At 40.9% G+C, this 19,684-nt stretch overlaps 1 protein-coding gene across 7 annotated transcripts in view; it reads right to left on the minus strand.

The window, feature by feature from the left end:
- Nucleotides 1-19,684, minus strand: part of TENM2 (teneurin transmembrane protein 2) — a 1,294,091-nt gene that overhangs the window by 504,889 nt on the left and 769,518 nt on the right. The window contains exon 1 of one of the 7 annotated variants that reach the window (XM_010358206.2): nt 11,043-11,305. The exons of the other annotated variants lie outside the window; for them this stretch is intronic. Within the exon in view, the coding sequence (XP_010356508.1) occupies nt 11,043-11,181 (139 nt within the window). The 5' untranslated portion in view covers nt 11,182-11,305. Of the gene's footprint in view, nt 1-11,042; nt 11,306-19,684 lie in introns of those variants that run through there. 7 annotated transcript variants of the gene reach the window in all.

Genomic DNA, 19,684 nt, shown 5'->3' on the forward strand with positions numbered 1-19,684 from the left:
GAATCTTTGCACATATTAATCCCTTTGCCATGAAAACTCTTTCCCTCTCTATTTTGAAGGTGAGCTTCGCCTCACCCTGTCTGAGCTTAAATACCACCTGGTCATCAGTTGTTCCAGTGGCTCCCCTCATCGTGATTTCTTCTCTCTTCCTGCTCTTTTTTCACATAACACTAAAATAAATATTCAGTTATAATACTTTTACTTGTTCATTTATTTTATTGTCTCTCTCTCTCTCTGTTTCTAGGGATAAATCCTATGGAAAAAGAGCCCAGATCTTGCCCATTGTTGCAACAGTGTTTGCTTGATCCCCAGAGTCAAACAAAGTGCCGGACACACAGTAGGTTTTCAATACATATCAATTAAGTTTACAAGTGATTGACAGAAAAATGCAGACCTGTGAAGAGAATATGGTAGCAGGCACCATGATAACATGATAATATCACTCGGTTTTGAGAAACGGTTAGAAAGAATGTGTCCTGTGCATATATTCATCAGCCCTGGCAACAGGCTCTGTGCATCTTTGGCCTGAAAAAACCACACATCTCAATAACAATGGGATCAATTTTGACATTAACACGAATATTACCAAAGCCCAAGAGATACATTTAAATTCACCGAGCTCCACGGCAGATAATATAAAAGCTCTAACTTGCTCTCTAGAAACAAGAAACTTTCATTTATGGCTTCCCAGCTCGTGCTAATCCTGCCCATTAGGCCAAAATATTGCATTTTACACAGGATGCAAGATCATACAAGAGACTGATGTAATACTTAGGCACAAAACCAGCTGGCAGATTTAACACTGAAATCCCCTTTATTCAGAAGGTACAAATCAAGCCCATGATGCCTTTTTTGACAGATTCCTGCATGTTCCTCATTATGGATATATGAAAGAAGACAACTCCACATTCTGGGGCGCAACTCTAACCCCCTGCATTTGCATACCCAGTCATTTGTAAATGGAAAGAAGCACATCCCAGCATTTGCCCAGAGGTAAATGTTTACTCCGAAAGGTGACTTCTGACATTGACAATAATGTCAGTTTTCCATCTGCATATTTTAAGGTAATGCATCCTCCCTTTAAGTGCTTTCCGTTCAGCTTCTTGATTTTGCTCTTTCAGTGAGCACTGTGACACCCAGACCTCTAGGTCTCAATTTGAATAACTTTCTGGGAGGAGTGAAAAATGCAATAAGGCTTCTCGCCAGCCCAAAGACAGGCACTCAGGTTGCAGAAAAGTGAGCACTGAGACTGTAGTCCTTTCATCTTCCTTACCCCACCATACTCAGCTTGCTAAGGGCTAAAAGGCTCACCCCAGGCTGGGATGAATCCTTCTCTAAAATGTGCTATATCCCTGGAGATCTCTCTGGAACATTTGCTCAGGTAGCTGAGCAGTTCATCAGCATAGCAATTTGCCCAGTCAGCTCCATCCATCAGAGCACAGGAGTGTGGCTGGCAGAGGGGAGACTCAGGGGAGAGCTCCCCGTGGGCAGGTAGGGAATGCACATTCATTCAGAGATCATAAATATGCATCTTGGCCCTGATCTTCTCTGCATGCGGGTGATAGACTGGAGATAGTAAAGAGTCAATCCTCACCGGCCCACCATCTCCAAGTGCCGCTGTTCCACCTAAGAATGTGCTCTATTTTGATCTAAAGAGGCAGGTAAATTTGCCATGTGTAACTCAATGCACTGTCTGAAACACAAAGGCAAGAGTGGGAGCTCTCTCTAGCTTCCAGATCACAGAGCGTACAAATCACACTCAATAGAGGTCTCTTTCTTGAGAAGCTACGATTTGCCAGGTGAGCTATGACAATAAGACAGGCTTTCTTGCTCCTTGGAGAGCTGACAATCTAGTCAATTTAAATTAAATTGCTAAGTTAATTTAAATAGGATATAAGAAGCACTATGATGGAAAAAACAGATGGTGTTCTCAGAGCAGGGATGAGAAACCTTACTTGACTGTGGGTGGCAGGGGGAAAGGGAGGGTCACTGAAAAATTTTCAGAAGTCAAATCTGGACTAGGACATAAAGAACGGATAGCAGCATGTAGCTTAAAACTGGGGTATAAGCAGTGGAGGGAAGACTCAGCAGTCTCCCAAATTTACCCCTAACAATATATGTATTTTTTCTCTTTGCCACAGCTGGAATGTTAAGTTGAGAATTTTTCAGCATCTCCCTGTCTGCCAGATCCTATCTGAGATGCCTACGCTAAGAAGCCAACACAGAGAAACGCAATGCAGACTATCAGCAGGAGTGGCTTGGAAATTCTGACTTGTATTGATTGAGACACCTTCCCACGAAGAAAGCTGGGATTAGTAATAAGTTGCTTGTCAGTTACTCATTGGCTTCTTTGCCAGGCAAGGATGAGAGGGCTAAAGTTGAAAAATAAAAGAAAGAAAAAGGGAAAAAAATGCTCACTATAAATTAATGCTTGTCAAGCTCAACAAGTTGGAGAGCCGGAGGAAGGCTTAATTAAAGTAAACAGACAATTTAAAGTGAGGGAAGTTCAGCCTACCTAGAAGAAAAATTCTAGGTATTAAAACAAATTCATGAAAAGTTAGAAGCGTGCACTGCCATTTATCATTTATTCAAGGCATGAGTGGTAATGAAGTTAGCAAACTCTCCCCAGATTTGATGTTAGAATGACTTTGGTTCTTAGACAATGCTGGGCAATTGAAGACAATTGTGCTTGCGTCTGTGAACAGCAACTTTCTTTCTTTTCTTTGACTTTCCTATTCCCCGCCCCACCAGAAACATTATACTACTAATAATACAATCTTCATTCAGCAGGCAGTGGCTCAGTATCTCAGCTGGTTGCGGTGCTTGGGGACATTTGACGTTTGCTGATTGCTTGGGAGCTTGAGGCTGCCATTTGAAACTCTCAGCACAAAGAATCTAACGTGAAGGAATGAAATGATTTAGACTTGTGCACCGGGAAAAGCCTCTTGGTAAAAGCTGTGCTCTCCGTGGTCCACATAGGAAAGAAATAAAAAGACCACACCAGACAGGATGGAACATGAACCAAGGTATCCCAAGTATTACTTCTTAAAAGATCTTTTAAAGCATTCACTTGCTTTCACCACATTTTTCTCTAAGCAGTGAGCCTTGCACCAGCTGCCTTCAGCAAGAGAGCTGGAATACACTCGTGTGACTTTGAGTGCCAGTATTTAATAGTGTGTGCATTAGGGCCACAGTCCCGGTTTCCAGAATTGCTCTACAGGGAGAAGTCAGGTCAAAGAGAAAGTGTGAATGGGGAATTTATAAGCTGGATAATCAGTGATAATGGAAAAGGAACAAAGGGTGGAAAAAAAAAAGTCTGACAGTTCAATTGAATTTTGGTAAAGTATTTCCTGCACATGGCAGCTGTTCTGTAGCCCCAAAGACAGCAGCTTTTGGAGGTGAAGATGTAGAGGACTTGTAGAAATTCTTCTGGCCACTCCTGTAGGAGGAATCTTGATTGCCTTGCAACCTCTATGTAAACTTAATGAAGTATTTTTTTAAACTGGGTCAAAGAAAGGGGAAAAACACCTTGCTTGCTGATGCTACTTTATAACAGATTGAATACGTTGTGGTGGTAAATCTGTCAAAGACTTTGCCCAAGCACAGAAGTGAACTAGCACAGCAAAAGCCTTTCTGATAAGCAGAGATCAATACCAGGAGAATATCTAAAATTGGCTTTTCATGCCTAACCTCACCATCGCCAATTGACAACTAGAGCACTGCAGACTGGAGCACCTGCTTACATCACACAGGGTTTCACATGGGCAAAAGAAATAGACAAAAATAATGAGAGGAAGGGAGGGAAGCATCCCTCTGGAATACGATTGGCCATCACAAATGCTATGTGTTCTTTTTGATCCTTAATATAGTTTAGTCTACATGATAAAGAAGCTTTGATGCTTTGTGCAGTTGAAAAGCAGAAGATTAGACCTAAGTTCTCCCACACCTAAGAGTGAAATAAAGGTTTTTGGGGATGTGCAGGAGGGGATCTTTTGTCCTCCTAAAGAGCCAGGTATATTCTTAACTCACTTGTAGAAAACCTTACAGCTGTGTATCCATGCATGTGCATGTGTGTGTTTATATGCACGTATGCATGAGAGAGAGAGGAGAGAGAAAGAGACTAAAAATTAGTCACTTTGATTTTCTTCCAAAGAGTCATCTGAGAATCAAGAACTATGTGTTTCTCAGGCTAGCCCCAAGTTAGGCAGTGCTTCTGCATCTGCTTAATTCTTTCTAGCTGAGGCGCTGGTTCCAATGGCACTCATAGCTCACTGGTTGAAGCTTATTGATGATTCAAAGTTGAGAAAACTTTTTCAATCAGCGATATTGCTGGATGTGGCCCTTCTGGCACTATCTCTGTGCTTCCATCTCTGGCTCAGCAGATACATGATAATTGCTGAATGTGTCTACGGGAGGAGGAATGGCAAGGCCACAAGAGCTCTGTACAGCTTCTCAGAGCTTGGGGAGTGAAGTGAGAAATTGCAGTTGCCTTGGAGGGTCTGGGGATGAATTCTGTGACTTCTCATTAGGCCTATGGTCCTCACTCCATGGTCTGCAGAGCCATTTGTGGGTCTGTGTAGGTGCTACTTGATGGTTTTCATTTTATGCTTTCAACTTAATAATTTAAAACTAAAACAATGATCAGTTAGAAAGCAAAACTTCCCTTTTGATATCTGATATTTTGATGGAATGTGATTTTAGGATTTTTTTTGTTTCTAATAGCAGTCCATATTTCTCAATGTGGAGAAATACAATATTGGGTCTTTTTTGGAGGTTGAAGAATTTCTTGGAGTGGCTTCTTCGGGACACTCGTTTCCTCATTTATTCTGCCTACCATGTATCAGACAGCATTCTGAGTTCATGGGGTAGATCAGTGAACAACACAACCAAGTTTCCTGCCCTGGTCGAGCTTATATGTTAATGGGTAGAGGCAAACAGAAAATCACATAATCAATAATTACACAGCATGTTAGAAACTCAAATGTGCCATGGAAAAACAAAAGTAGAAGTAAAAAATTAAGCAGGGGAGAGGAAACTGGCAGTGAAGATGGTGGATGAGAAAGAGGATGATCTTTCTTTTTAAACAACTTGCTCAGAGTAGGATTCATTTTTACAAAAGACAGAAGAGGAAAAGCAGCAACTTTAGATAGGAAAAGGCATTCACTCACTATCTTAGTCACCCATAGATCTGGACATTTGTGCCACAGAGATATTTAGTGGGTCATTGTTGGGCAAGGACATGGACATTGCAACAGGACATGAACAGAACAGTAAGGCCAGGTGAGGTGACTCACCCCTGTAATCCCAGCACTTTGGGAGGCCAAGGTGGTAGGATCACCTGAGGTCAGGAGTTCAAGACCAGCCTGACTAACATGGTGAAACCCTGTCTCTACTAAAAATACAAAAATTAGCCACGCATAGTGGCAGGCGCCTGTAATCCCTGCTACTTGGGAGACTGAGGCAGGAGAATTACTTAAACGTGGGAGGCAGAGGTTGCAGTGAGCTGAGATCATGCCATTGCACTCTAGCCTGGGTAACAGAGTGAGACTCTGTCTCAAAAAACAAACCAATAACAAAAAAAAAACACCCAACAACAACGATAAGAGGGCAGCTGCCTGTGGAACCTGTTGTTGACACTTACCTATTTACAAGTCTACCTAAATCAACTGGCTGTCCACTCTAGGGACAATTACTAACGATCAGAATCAGGCCAATAATAAAAATTCTAATAAAGGCAAAAGAGAAAACAAGGAGAAAGGGAACAAGTGGGAGAAGCCTCGGTTGCCTGCAATTGGATGTTAGGGCCTAAGTCTAACTCACAGAGGCCACAGAGCACCACGCACTTCCTCCTATGTCCAATGCCTTCTAACAGTGTATTAAATTCTTTCCTTGCCTGACATAAAGTAATAACAGAGAGTTGTCACCATCCTGAACAATGAAAGACGGGATGACTTAATTTCTCTTTCTTTCAGAGGCATGTCACAGTGCCCTATTTAATGATAGGAGAGAAGAAACTTGTTCTAGGTAAGAGAAGTCACAATTTATTGCACCCTTAGGGAGACCAGGAGCTAAGCCATTGAGGATAAAATGCGCCATGCGGAGTTTTAATCAGTGAAGAGCTGGGCATAGCATTCTACCTGAATAAGTCAGTTCAGAAATTTAGCTCCTCTCTCCAAATACCCACAGTGACTACCCAGAGATGTAGAGCTTGAGTATAGCCACTGCTTTAGTAAGCTCAGGTAAGACCATGCTCAAGTATAGTCAATTTCACATTTCTGAATATTCATCAAATATGCAAAAGAAAGAATCAATATCTGAAAAACAGAATCTATGTTTTTAAAAAAAATCACACTTTATTTCACACTTTGAAGCTAAAGAAATACTGTCTCCAGGTGGGGTTTGTCAGCATCTTTGTAAACTAACTGTTGCATCATTATTTTTGTAGGAACATCCAGGCTCACGGCTGTATCTCTCAACAATAGATTGATGAGGCAACAGCTTCCATGGCCTCCTCCCAGGTCAACCAGCCAGGAACTGGACACCTACCCTGCTGGAAGGGGACTGATTCACAGCCCTCCCAGGTGGATTAGAGCTTCCCGGCACATCCGGGCTTGTCCATCATGATGTTGTCTACATTCCTTTCCCATCTCTCCTCACATCCCTGTGGTGACTCATACATACCCCCACTTACCTGCACCTCCCCACTTCCCCTGTAACCCTTCAGTCTTCCTGGGAACTGATGACTTTATCCTCATGAAATTTTATGACAGCGTGCAAGGCTTGAGAAAATCTGAAAATTTTTCCACTTACAAAATCAGAGTCCTAATAAATGTTTCCATGTACAGAATGTGAGTCCTAACAAACAGCAAACCCTCATAAAAGCTAACATTTATGGAGCACTTACCATGTGCTAAGCACTTATGAACATTTAACACCCTTATATGTGCTAAATTCTTTGAAGGAACTGATATGATTTAATCTCCACAATAACTTTATTGTTATGAAACAGGACACTGAGACACAGAGAAGTTAAGCAACTTGCTAGTTGAGTAATCTAGTGTCAGAACAGGTATTTGAACCCAAGTAATCTAGTATGTGTCAGAACTGAAATTTGAACCCTAAGCAACCTGCTAGTTAAATAATCTAGTATGTGTCAGAAGTGGGATTTGAACCCAAGATGTTGAGTCTATGTATTTAACCACTGCATGCTACTGTTATCTACTATCAAAAGTATTGTGTGTTTATGAAACAATTATATATTTATTCAAAGTATCAAGGTATCCATAGTAAAAGCAGTATGGTGGAAAAGCAAATAGAGTAGGGTTAAGGAGATGGAGAACTAACTGGGCTGTAGTTTTAGCTTTAGCTGTTTCTGTATCAATCAATGTTCTAGCATGAAAGCAGATGACACCCAAACTTGGCAATATGAGAGAGTTTAATAAAGGGACTATTTAAACAGTTGCAGTCAAGGTTTCTGGAAACCAGAAGTTATGGCAGTGTACATGGCTCAAGAAAATCAGCGAATTTTTCCACTTACAGAACCAGAGTCCTAATAAATGTTTCCATGTACAGAATGTGAGTCCTAACAACTAGCAAATGCTTATAAAAGCTAACATGCAATGATCTAGGGCTAAAAAAAGTGGAAGTGATTAGAGGAATCCAGAAAGAGAAGACTGTATGGAGAGGGCTACCTGGGAATGTCTGTCTCAGATACAGAGAAACAGCCAGCTGTAGTACAATGACAAGGAGGAAACTGGTAGGAAGTGCCCCTGCCTCTATCTCTTCCACTTTCTATCTTCTGATCTTCGATCTCTTCCCATTGAGCCAATCCAGCAATCAGCTAGAGGATAGAGCACCCACAGATCCAGTCTATAGGGTCGGCTTCCAGGGCAGAGAGCAAGATATTGATGGATTGAAAGAATGTGAAGGACAAACAGAAAATATGCAGCACAGTTATCATCATAGTAAACTGGGACAAATCTCAGCCTCCCTGGGAATTGATTTCTTGGTCATCATAATGAGACTATAAGGACTACATACAATTTAGACTGCCTTCCAACTCTGACATTGTGAGGTTTTATGAACCCACCCTTCATCAATTTCCTAAGAGATTTTCAGGATTACTTTAAAAAGGAGAGTATAAAAGATAACCCCACAGTGCAATCTCTGGTAGTATTCTACATCACTTTGTACTTGTGTGTTGACAGATGCATGAAGGCAGACTGTGGTTGAGGTGGAAGGGCATTTGTCCTGCTACAGGGTAACCAGGGCATACTTGAATGCTCTAAGAAAAAGACTTCAGAATATTAAAATTGTTCCAACAAAGAAATTCTTGTAATGTGAAATCCCTTGCTCTCTTTCTGAAGCAAAAGAAAGGGTATATGAGATTAGAGAAATGCAAATCAAAACCACAATGAAATACCATCTCATGCCAGTTAGAATGGTTATCATTAAGAAGTCAGGAAACAACAGATGCTGGAAAGGATGTGGAGAAATAAGAACGCTTTTACACTGTTGGTGGGAGTGTAAATTAGTTCAACCATTGTGGAAGGCAGTGTGGCGATTCCTCAAGTTTCTAGAACCAGAAATACCATTTGACCCAGCAATCCCATTACTGGGTATATACCCAAAGGATTATAAATCATTCTGCTATAAAGACACATGCACGTGTATGTTTATTGCAGCACTATTCACAATAGCAAAGACTTGGAACCAACCCAAATGCCCATCAATGACAGACTGGATAAAGAAAATGTGGCACATATACACTATGGAATATTATGCAGTCATAAAAAGAGAATGAGTTCATGTCCTTTGCAGGGACATGGATGAAGCTGGAAACCATCATTCTCAGCAAACTAACACAGGAACAGAAAACCAAACACTGCATGTTCTTACTTATAAGTGGGAGTTGAACAATGAGAACATATGGACACAGGGAGGGGAACATTACACAGTGGGGCCTGCTTGGGGGTGGGAGGCAAGGGGAGGGAGAACATTAGGGGAAATACCTAATGTAGATGATGAGCTGATGGGTGCAGCAAACCACCATGGCACATGGATACCTATGTAACAAACCTGCACATTCTGCACATGCACCCCAGAACTTAAAGTATAATTTAAAAATATAAAAAAATATATAAAAATAAAAATAAAATAAAATAAAAAATATAAAATAAAAAGTATAATAAAAAATAAAAAAGAAAGTGTATATGAGAAAGTACTGCCAAAGCATATTTGGAAAACCCAAATAGAGATGTCTCACAGGATTTCATGGGGATCTATGTCAGGGCAGTTTAAAACCCACCTTGTGTTCTCTCAAAGAACCAGTGGCCAAGTGCAACTGGTCACTGAATGCAGTTGTTTGGTGGTACGGCTTTGGTTGGAGGAAAGCCAGGGGTGAGAGTGGGAAGGCTGACCTTGTCTCCCTGGATCATATGGGGCTTATCTAAATTGTCCTACAATGTGTTCCTAGGTGCTTGGTGAGCTGCTGCTCCCAGTTCTCAAGGTTTCTCGTTGGCAGACTCTTGAGAAAACACTATGCTTGTTGAAATAGAAGACACAGAGTCTCCACGAGGGCATCTGTCCTCCCTAGCTTCTGGGGATACATGAACTTGTTCCCAACATCTGACATAATTGAAGTGTGGGGTTTCAAAGGATGAGGGGATTTCCTCCTGGAGCCTCATATCTCTTCTACTCAGATCGAGGTAAATGAAATTGAACCAGTGTAGAACCATCACTTTGTTTTTTCCAGACTCATGAGAGGTACTATTAGCTCTATCAGATCTACTGATGATTTTCTCCTTAAATAAGGGGAAACCGATAGCATCTCAGGAACTCATGCTCCTAAGCCAACGGAGCAACAGAAGTGTGTGTGAGCTTGTGTTGTGGGGTTGAGCTGTAGAAAAGAGAGGTGGGGCATGCTGCAATTAAACTCATTCTGCATCATAACTGCCTGGTGTGGCTTAAGGAAGCAAAAAGGAAGTGGGATATATACATATATATATATATATAAATACAACATGGAAACAGCAAATCATGTCTGTTTGATTGTGCCTATACTACTCACAGTTCATATACATAAGAAAACAAAGCTTGAGACTTGAAATGGGTTGAAATACCAACATGTTCAGTTCTAAAGGTGTGGCCCTGGATGAGTCTTTTGCCTTGAGTTTCCTTGTTTAAAAAATGGAACTAATTACAATTGGCATGAATACCTACCCCACAGGGCTGATGTCATAATAAAATGAGAGCAACTCAGTAATACAGTGAAGATACTCTGTAAAACACACATTGCCCTAGAATGTGAGAGGTTATTACCACTCCATTTATATTGATGAGACAGCAGCACACCCTTTGAAGGCAAATGGTACACCTGAAGATTTGTCAACAAACCCAGCCACCTGCAGCAGAAGACACCAGGAGTTTCACAAAAATCTGTTCAGCATGCTAAATATCACATAGAAGCAGCAAGACTAATCCATGTTTTGAAGAAAATTCGGCTAATAGAATGGATCATTTCCCCTATCTTCCTTTTGCCTATATAAAAAATGTCTTAACACCAAGCTACAATAAAGGGTAAAGCCAATCCCACGTTTTCATTAGTACACAGAGAGCTACCGCAAATAGGTCTCTGGAGGGTGAAAAAAATGTGACAGATGCAGACAGAGTCACTTGAAAGAGTATTTCAGCAGTAGACACAGGATGCTTGACTTAACAGATGTTTACAGTTAATAAATTCCATTTTACATTTATATCTATTTTCACAGAATTTTTTTTCTGGTGAAATACCTGGCAGATATCATGAAGGTGGCAGAAAAAATTCAGATCAACAACCTGATAGGAATTAGAAATTAGACTCAGTGAGAAGAATTCACAACTACTGTAAGACAGCTGTGGTGCGAAATCAAATAGTTTCACCATCTAGTCTCCCATCTCTCCCTTGGCACCCACTGAAGGGTTAAAGTAAATACTCCAACTACTCTGCCAGTGAGGACAGGTCCTTGCAAAGCCCCATCTGCATGCACATCCATTATCCTTACCCAGAGACTCCATCACAACCTTCCCATGGAGAAAACTCACAGACTGAGGTGAGGTACTGCCGAGTCTCCATAAGAGACGATCTGGCTTGCATTCAATGATGCCAGCAACGCTAATGATCAGGAGAGGTGGGCTCACCATCGGCGTAAGCTGGGAATGGGCTGCTCTTCCTTTTGTGTTTCCCTCTAACTACAGAAAATCACAAGCAGTCCCAGTCTGACACAGCTGAGGCCTTCTCCAGCCGGGAAGGAAAAACATAATAGGCAATATCTGCTCTCCCCCTCCTCCCTTTCTGCTCCCTTCCCTGTAGACTGCCTCAGCATGAGGTTCCTGAGGAATTAGTTGGGGAGGACGCCTCCCCCGCTGACAGCCAAATGCCAACCGCAAGTCCTGCCCATGTAATGTGTCTGACATTTCTGCATCTTTCTGGGTTAACATTGTTTGACACAGACTTTTTTTTTTTAATATCTCTTAAAAAGGCTTGCTCATACGCATGTGTGTACGTGTGTGTGCAGGAATGCACAATTTCTGTTGTTTTCTGGCATCATTGTGTATACTTAATTTTTTAAAAAAAATTATTCTCTTAGTTGCTGACACATCTCTGCTTTGGCATTTCCATTTAGGCAGAAGTAATTGGTTTCAGAAGGCTGAAAACCCTTATTTGAAACCATGTGCGCATTCCTGTTGACGGATGCCATAGAATGTTCAAATATCATCTTCCCTCAAGTAAAACAAGCGTTAAAATCCAGAAGGACGAGATGTGATTGACAGCACAGCATAGTTACATTTTAACTACCTGTTGTGAAATTATTTTAAAGTACCTGTATGTGAAATAGGGTCAGTTCTCCTTCCTGGTCGGTTACCTTGAGATAGATCTGATCAGGCTTGAAAGGGATTATTTCTCCTTTCCTGTACTGGAAAGCACTTTACCTTTTTTATTGTGTTTCCTAACGTGCAAAGGGCCAATAAAGCAGAGATCTCTTTCTGACACTCACACAAGGTGCAGTCTCTGATAGGGAAGAACAGAAACAGCTATCCATCATGTCTGGAAGGAAAGTATAGTTGCAGTCTGCATACCCCAAAAGTAGGGCTTTTGGATATTTTTGTAATTTTATTTTGTGTAGGGGAATGTCATAGTGTAGCTGCTGAAGTGGATATTATCAATATGGCAGGCAAAGTAAATTCCACCAGGAAACAATGTATCCCAACTCCAGATACTGTGAGGAAGGAAACAGGATGGCTATGCATAGTTACAGCAGAATGACAGACGGAGCATAATGGCTCATTACCAAAGACTGGCATACCTGCAGGAAGGCACCTCTGCCTGCGTTAGGTACTACCACAGAATCTGTTATGCACCATGAAATACACCACTATCAGTGAGCTCTTCAAAGACCATTCTGGAAACCCAGGGGCAGAAATACTATCCACCAATATGATGGCCACCTGGAGGCTACATGGCAGCATGTTTAAGCCTCCCAAATTGACGACAGGAGAGGCATGAGTTTGAATCCCAGCTTTGTCACCTACTAACTGTGTGATTTTAGGCAAGTGGCTTACCCACACTGTGCCTCAGTTTCTTCATCTGTAATATGGGGGAAATAATAACAGAAGCAACATCAACAGGTTATCATGAAGATTGCATTAATACATGTAAAAACACAACTCATTGCTTTTCACAATCAATATTATCAACATCCAGTCCCTTCCTAATTACTCTTTGCACAAGGGAAATTAGATCCCATCCTATTCTTGACTACATATTGTTGTCAGAAATTTCTTCTCCTCACTGAGCCCAAATTAAGCTCCCGGCAATTTCAATCGATTTACCCCAGGTCTATTAGGAAATACAGAGCCAGGGTAGTCTCATTTCTTTTCCTCTGACAGTTCTCCACAATATTTGAGACAGCTGTCATGTATCCCTAAATCTCCTTCAGACCAACCCTTCCCAGTTTTTAGCAACTTTTCCATACATAGCAATTTTCCTGGGTTTTTCTTCATCCTTATCATTTTTCTTTGGATGCATTCAGATTTGTCAATATCCTTAAACTGCATAATCTCAAATGAAACATAAGCTTCTGGGTGTAGTCTAAGAATGCAAACTCCTAAGAAACTATTATCTTTCTAAGTCCAGATATGCCATTTCTTTAATTGTAGAAACCACAGGGTACAGTCAAAATTCTCATTCAAATAGCCAACCATCCCCTTGGCTCAAATTGTGTTTCTAGATACTTAGAGGAATTAAGGAGTTCTCTCTACTTTTCTGGCATTGGTATGAAGGACATAGTCAAGTACTCTCTTGTGTATAGACCCATATAACTAAATCCTTGCAATACTAGGCTAAACTTGTAAAATCAGTTCACAGCTCTCCTGGATGGAAATCTATATCTGAAACTAAATTTGCAAAACATCTGAGTGATCAGTCAGTCTAACCACCTTATTTTTCCAAAGAAACTCAGAGAGCTTAGGTGACTTAGCCATGCTCACATATAGGTGGAGCTGAGAGTTCAGCCAATATGAATGAAATCGTGGGCTAAAATATTCCCAATGACTCCCAACATGACCAACTGAACATTTCTCTTGCTCATGGTTTCAGTATAACCTAGCCTACTTCTTTTCAGCAGAGATTCACCAGTAAAGCTTAGTAGGTTTTCCATCAAAGCAAACTAGTGCACTTTGTTGGCTGTGTGGTCTCACTGAAATACAGCCCTATGTAGGAGTGGTCAGTGGTAGATGGTAAGTAGGGTGCTCACACAGGTGTTTCAAGAAGGGGTCCCAATAGGCCAGGTGTGGCGGCTTACACAAGTAATCCTAGCACTTTGGAAGGCCAAGGTGAGTGGATCACCTGAGGTCAGGAGTTCGATACCAGCATGGTCAACATGGCGAAACCCCATCTCTACTTAAAATACAAAAAAAAAATTAGCTGGGCATGGTGGTGGACGCCTGTAATACCAGTTACTCAGGAGGCTGAGGCAGGAGACTTGCTTGAACCCAGGAGGTGGAGGTTGCAGTGAGCTGAGATTGTACCACTGTACTCCAGCCTGGGTGACAGAGTGAGACTCCGTCTCAAAAAAAAAAAAAGAAGGAAAGAAGAGGCCCTAGGGACTGCAGGAGAACTTTGTGTAAGTCCTTCTAAAAGCAATTCATTCTGAATTTCTTATGATGAAAGCATCACACCCATATTTATTTGCACAGTCGTGTGTACATGTGTGTGTGTACTATTTTCACAGAAACTATGCGTCCTCAGGAAAAGAGACTTGTCTCTAAACTCTTCCTGGCTTTATGGACTGACAGGTGACCCAGAAGAGAAATAGAGGAATTCACTTACTCCAGTCTAAAAGGAAATTATATATATAACTATAAAACCTGCTTTCTCCTTGCCTGACAAGGATAATGTGAACTGGAATAGAAAATGTATGTGTATGTGAAGCTTAAAAAAAACAAAACAGTGGGAAAGCTACTTTTAAAGCAATTTCTTAATCTGGAAACAGTTGTACCTAAAAATCTAAATAAAAAGAAACAAGCCAAAAACAAAATAAAACAAGCCTCAGGCCACTACATTCCTTGGATCCTGTTTGCCATGTAAGAAGCTATTTCCCTGATTTTCTCTGCAAAAAATGACCTCTCTCTTTCTCACTTTATCTTGCTTAACTCTCATGGCACTATCACATGCGACACTGTAATAATTCTGTGTACACATGTCCACTCCCTTACTAGATTGTAAACTCCCAAAAGACAAGGATAAATTATCATGCTGTCCTCTGCCATCATGCCGTCTTGCAGTGTGACAACCTCCTATCGGTCCTCTCAATATCACTCTTACTGTCTTTCTAATCCTTTATTCACATGGCAGGCAAGATGATCTTTTAAAAACAAATCTGGTCATTACACTTCCTTCTTAAACATCTGTCACAGGCTTCCTGTTTTGTTAAGGTAGAGTCCCTAGGGTTCTTACCTCTTTAAGGTGATCCATGAAACCTTGTAAGGTCTGGTCCTTGCCCAGTTCCTACCATCTATTTCCCTCCTCTCCCCGGCTTCCTCTCTCCATCCTGACATCTCTGTCCTTTCAGCTCCTGGAACACATTGTTTTTCCTCCCAGTTCACATACACTCTTCTCCCTCCCTGTGGCTACCTTCTACTAATCAGTTTACTTCTTTAGGGAAGCCTTTCCTTATATCATATGCAAGTCAGGTCCTCCCGATGTTACAAGCTGTGGTCCTATTCTATAAATTTTCTTCAAGACCTTCCCAAAGCACATTTCCTGATACACAGGTGGAATATGATATAACGGCACCAGAAAAATGTTAAGCCCTAGGTTTTCAGAAACCTTCTGAACAGCCATGTTATGCTATAAAATAAAAGTCCTGACGTACTTCTGGAGGTTGGGGAACAAACCACCGTAATGCTGAATCAGCTACCCACATCATTTTTATTAACAAAAGAAAACCCCAGGCTGGAATGTGTACATCAATGGCAGACTGGTTTCTTTGGTTAATGAGTTTAATATTCAGACAGGCTCCCAGAGGTCTAGAGTGAGGATCAAAATGTAGGTGTACTACTATCATGTGTTCTAGGAGCCCCTTGGCCGTCCTTGATTAACTGTCTCTATGGTATACCAATCATCCCAGCAGAAAATGCCAGGTCACCACCGATGCATCCCATCTGGACTCATCCTCTTTATCACATGGCTCACAACTCCAGAAAATGATCAGGTCAAAAGAAGAGGGCCAAGACAGAATGATGAGGACAACGCCTTTGTCAATAATTACTCAGGACATCAAGAGTCAAGGAGAAACATGCAAACTCTGAGAGTCAGACTCCCTAACCTGTCAACGCCCGGGGAGCACCTGCTGCTCTCTCTGTAACAGGCCTATATGGACAGCAGCTGCAACTCATAACAGCGTAGGGCAAGGGAAGGGTGATGGAGAAATTCTATTCATTGAACTCTACTCTGTGCCAGCTCCTCTGCTATGGGCTTTACACTCAGTTTATCATTTAATCCAAAGTGTCATTTGGCTCATTCTTTCCCTCTTCAGAATCCTCGAGGTAGGCGATTCCCCCCAGATAATGAACCATTCTGCAGTTACCCCCGTATGCCTTCTCACCTTGAAAAAATCATCTCCATTGCTTTTGACAAAGTCTAATACACCTGGTCAAAGCAAGGGGAGATGATGATGGTGAGGACGATTTTATCAGAATAGGCAAAGTAGCCAGAGATCAAGTCAGTTCCAGATCCCAAGTTTCTCCCCAATTCTCCTCCCTCAGAAAAAGGGGGATCTCTTTATTGATAAACTATACGTGGTTTAAAAGATTTAGGATGAAAAGCAAAGACACTCATTTAAAAATATAGGTTTCAAATGCCAGTGCACAGTCACTGACTGATTTAACTTTGCCTCCCCTTCCTCTCATGCTGACCTCAAAGATGTGGGTCCCAGGAATCAGTCTTGAATGTGCAAAACTACTCAGCCCATTTTAAATATTGCTCTCTTTCCTTTGAATCTTTTTTCTTTTTCTTTTTTTCTTTTTTTCTTTTTTTTTTTTTTTTGAGGGAGTTTCGCTCTTTCACCCAGGCTGAAGTGCAGTGGCATGATTTCAGCTCACTGCAACCTCCGCCTTCTGGTTTCAAGCAATTCTCCTGCCTCAGCCTCCTGAGTAGCTGGGATTACAGGCGCCCACCACACTGGGCTGATTTTTGTATTTTTAGTAGAGAGGGGTTTCACCGAGTTGGTCAGGTTGGTCTTGAACTCCTGACCTCATGATCTGCCCATCTCGGCCTCCCAAAGTGCTGGGATTACAGGCATGAGCTACCACACTCAGCTTCCTTGAATTTTTATTCCCTTATGTTCATCTTATTGTGGATATATGACTATCTTTTATTTTTTTCTTCATTACTAAAGTGTCAGTCTTTGAAAGGCAGGAATCATGTCTTATTTATCTCTCTGTTCATATCAGTTCTTAGTATAATGCCTTGTATAATCTTTGTTCCAAATAACACTTTTTTAATGTTTTACCTTTTCCTTGGTTTCTCTACTATTATGGTAAAAGTGATAATTATTCCAAGAAATATATAATGAAATCAGTATTATGTCTAATTTCTTTTGTTTTTTAAATGAGATACAAATGCAAAAATAGGCTGGACATGGTGGCTTACACCTGTAATCCTGGCACTTTGGGAACCTGAGGGGAGAGAATGGCTTGAGATTAAGGGTTTGAGACCAGCCTGGGCAACATAGCAAAACTCCACCAATATGACTGGGCTGTGTCCCCATCCAAATCTCATCTTGAATTGTAATCCCCATCATCTTCATGTGTTGAGGGAGGGATCTGGTGGGAGGTGATTGAATCATAGGGGTGGTTTCCCCCATGCTTTTCTCATGATAGTGAGTGAGTTCTCATGAGATCTAATGGTTTTATGTGTCTGGCATTTCCCCTACTTGCACTTCTCTCTCCTGCCACCATATAAGACATGCCTGCTCCACCTTCTGTCATGATTGTAAGTTTCCTGAGACCTACCCAGCCATGTGGAACTGTGAGTCAATTAAAACTCCTTTGCTAATTACCCAGTCTTGGGTAGTATCTTAATAGCAATGTGAAAATGGATTAATATACACACACAAAAAAAGAGCCAGGAGTTGTGGCATGTGCCTGTAGTCCCATGTAGTTCCAACTCCTAAGAAGGCAGAGGCAGGAGGAATGCTTGAGCCAAGGAGGTGGAGGCTGCAGCCAGCTATGATGACACTACTATGCTCCAGCCTAGGTGATAGAACAAGATCCTGTCTCTCAAAAAAAATTGTTCTCTAAGAAAACCATCCTTATTTTAATGAAAAACCAGTAGCTTAAACAGATAGAAGGTTTTTGCTCATTGACACCTTTAATACGGGTCAATGAAACTTGGTGCAATTATAAAAACTTTTCAATCCATACCACAAAATAATTTGACCAAAATGTAGGGTGGAAGCAATTTTATATGCTTTTCTTACCAAAGAAGAGAAATAAAGAAAAATAGGAGACAGATGGAAAATATTTCTGTTAATGACTGCAGGCAATTGAAAGGAAAAAGGGTAACTAACTCTTCGGTAGAAAGTGGTACAGGAAAGTACATTTTCAAAAAGTAAATTTGATAGGATGTGGAGATTATGAAAGGTAAAACTAGACTTTTATCCTAGAGATCTTTCAGGAAAAACGATCACAAAACTAAAGGTTTCTGACAACTGGAAAGTAACAGAAATTAACCAGAGAAGCTTCATAAGGAACTGTGCAAAGAATTGAGAAAATACAGAGAGAAGGACCTGAAATAAAATTCAGTGTGTTACTTAAGGTAATAAAAACAGAGATAAGAACAGGAAGATACACTTATTTATTCAAATAGATGTCAGAACTAAGATTACTTGCTGTGCCCTAATTCATGAAATAATTGAAAAAAAAAAAAGTCATAGGATGCTGTTGACATTGATGACCAAATTTATGGCAAGTAACAGAAAAAGCGAATTGAGTCCTTCGTCCCTTCAAATGAAAGGAACAGCATTTTTTTTCCCTACAAAGAGAAGACATCCCCACATCCCCATGATCAAATGACTCAGAAAAGGCTCGATCAATGTTACTGAAATTTGGCAAAAGTATTCACATTTCAGCTGAGTATCAGCTTGAGGTATTACAACCCAGAGGCATATCTTTGAGAAAGTTGTAGGAGAACATAAATAGATTCTTAGAATAGAAATGTCTCTTTCAGCACAGGTTAATGGAAGATACGTTTTCACAAACTTGGGCAGGGAAATGGAGAATTGATATATGAGGTTACCCAGCCTTGATAGAGAAATAGCCAATCTTTATGGAAGATTTGCAGAATATTTTAAGAAGACCCAGAAGGAAGGGCTTTCCATTTATAAACATGCCTATTTCTCTTCATCGCTCCTGCCAGCCTCCTACTCTAAGTCACCAGGATATATCACTTGCCCACTGGGAATTCTTCCTCCCCACGTTGGCTTGAAAGGTTCTTTATTTTTGTTTGGCTCTGGGTTTTTTGTTTTGTTTTAATGCAAAGCTAAATATCAGCTCATCACCTTTTGCTCCTGACACATGCGTAAATGCAAATGTTCCCTTGACATACTCTATTTCTTCATAGCACTTCTCACAATTTTAATAATTAGTTTCTTTATTTAATATCCATCTTCTCCATGAAACTGTAAGCTCCAGAAGGGCAGGGAACACCATTTAGCTCTCTGCTAACATGTTGCACTGTGCCTGCAAGTAGGTGTTTAACAAAGACTTGTAAGATGTATAAATGAAAGAAAATGTCTATAAGCTTCCAGGGAGATTTTATGTGTGTGTAGACACACATGCACACACACATACATGCACACACACACACATATCTGCAGATTATTCAGCTGCCTTAAATAATGACATTTCCCAAATGTTTCCACCGAATATCTTCTGAGTAGCTCACGAATTGTGTAGAATTCAGCTCTCTCTCTCTCTCTCTCTCTCTCTCTCTCTCTCTCTCTCTCTCTCTCTCTCTCTCTGTTGGTAATTTAGCTCTACAGTGCCCACATAACTGAAAAAGGAAATAGGTAGATGACACACAAGTCGTGAGTGGCTTAAGTCTTGGCACAGATTCTTAAATAATTGAAGCTCTTATTACATG

Source organism: Rhinopithecus roxellana, chromosome 3 (assembly GCF_007565055.1).
Source record: "Rhinopithecus roxellana isolate Shanxi Qingling chromosome 3, ASM756505v1, whole genome shotgun sequence".
Taxonomy (NCBI): domain Eukaryota; kingdom Metazoa; phylum Chordata; class Mammalia; order Primates; family Cercopithecidae; genus Rhinopithecus; species Rhinopithecus roxellana.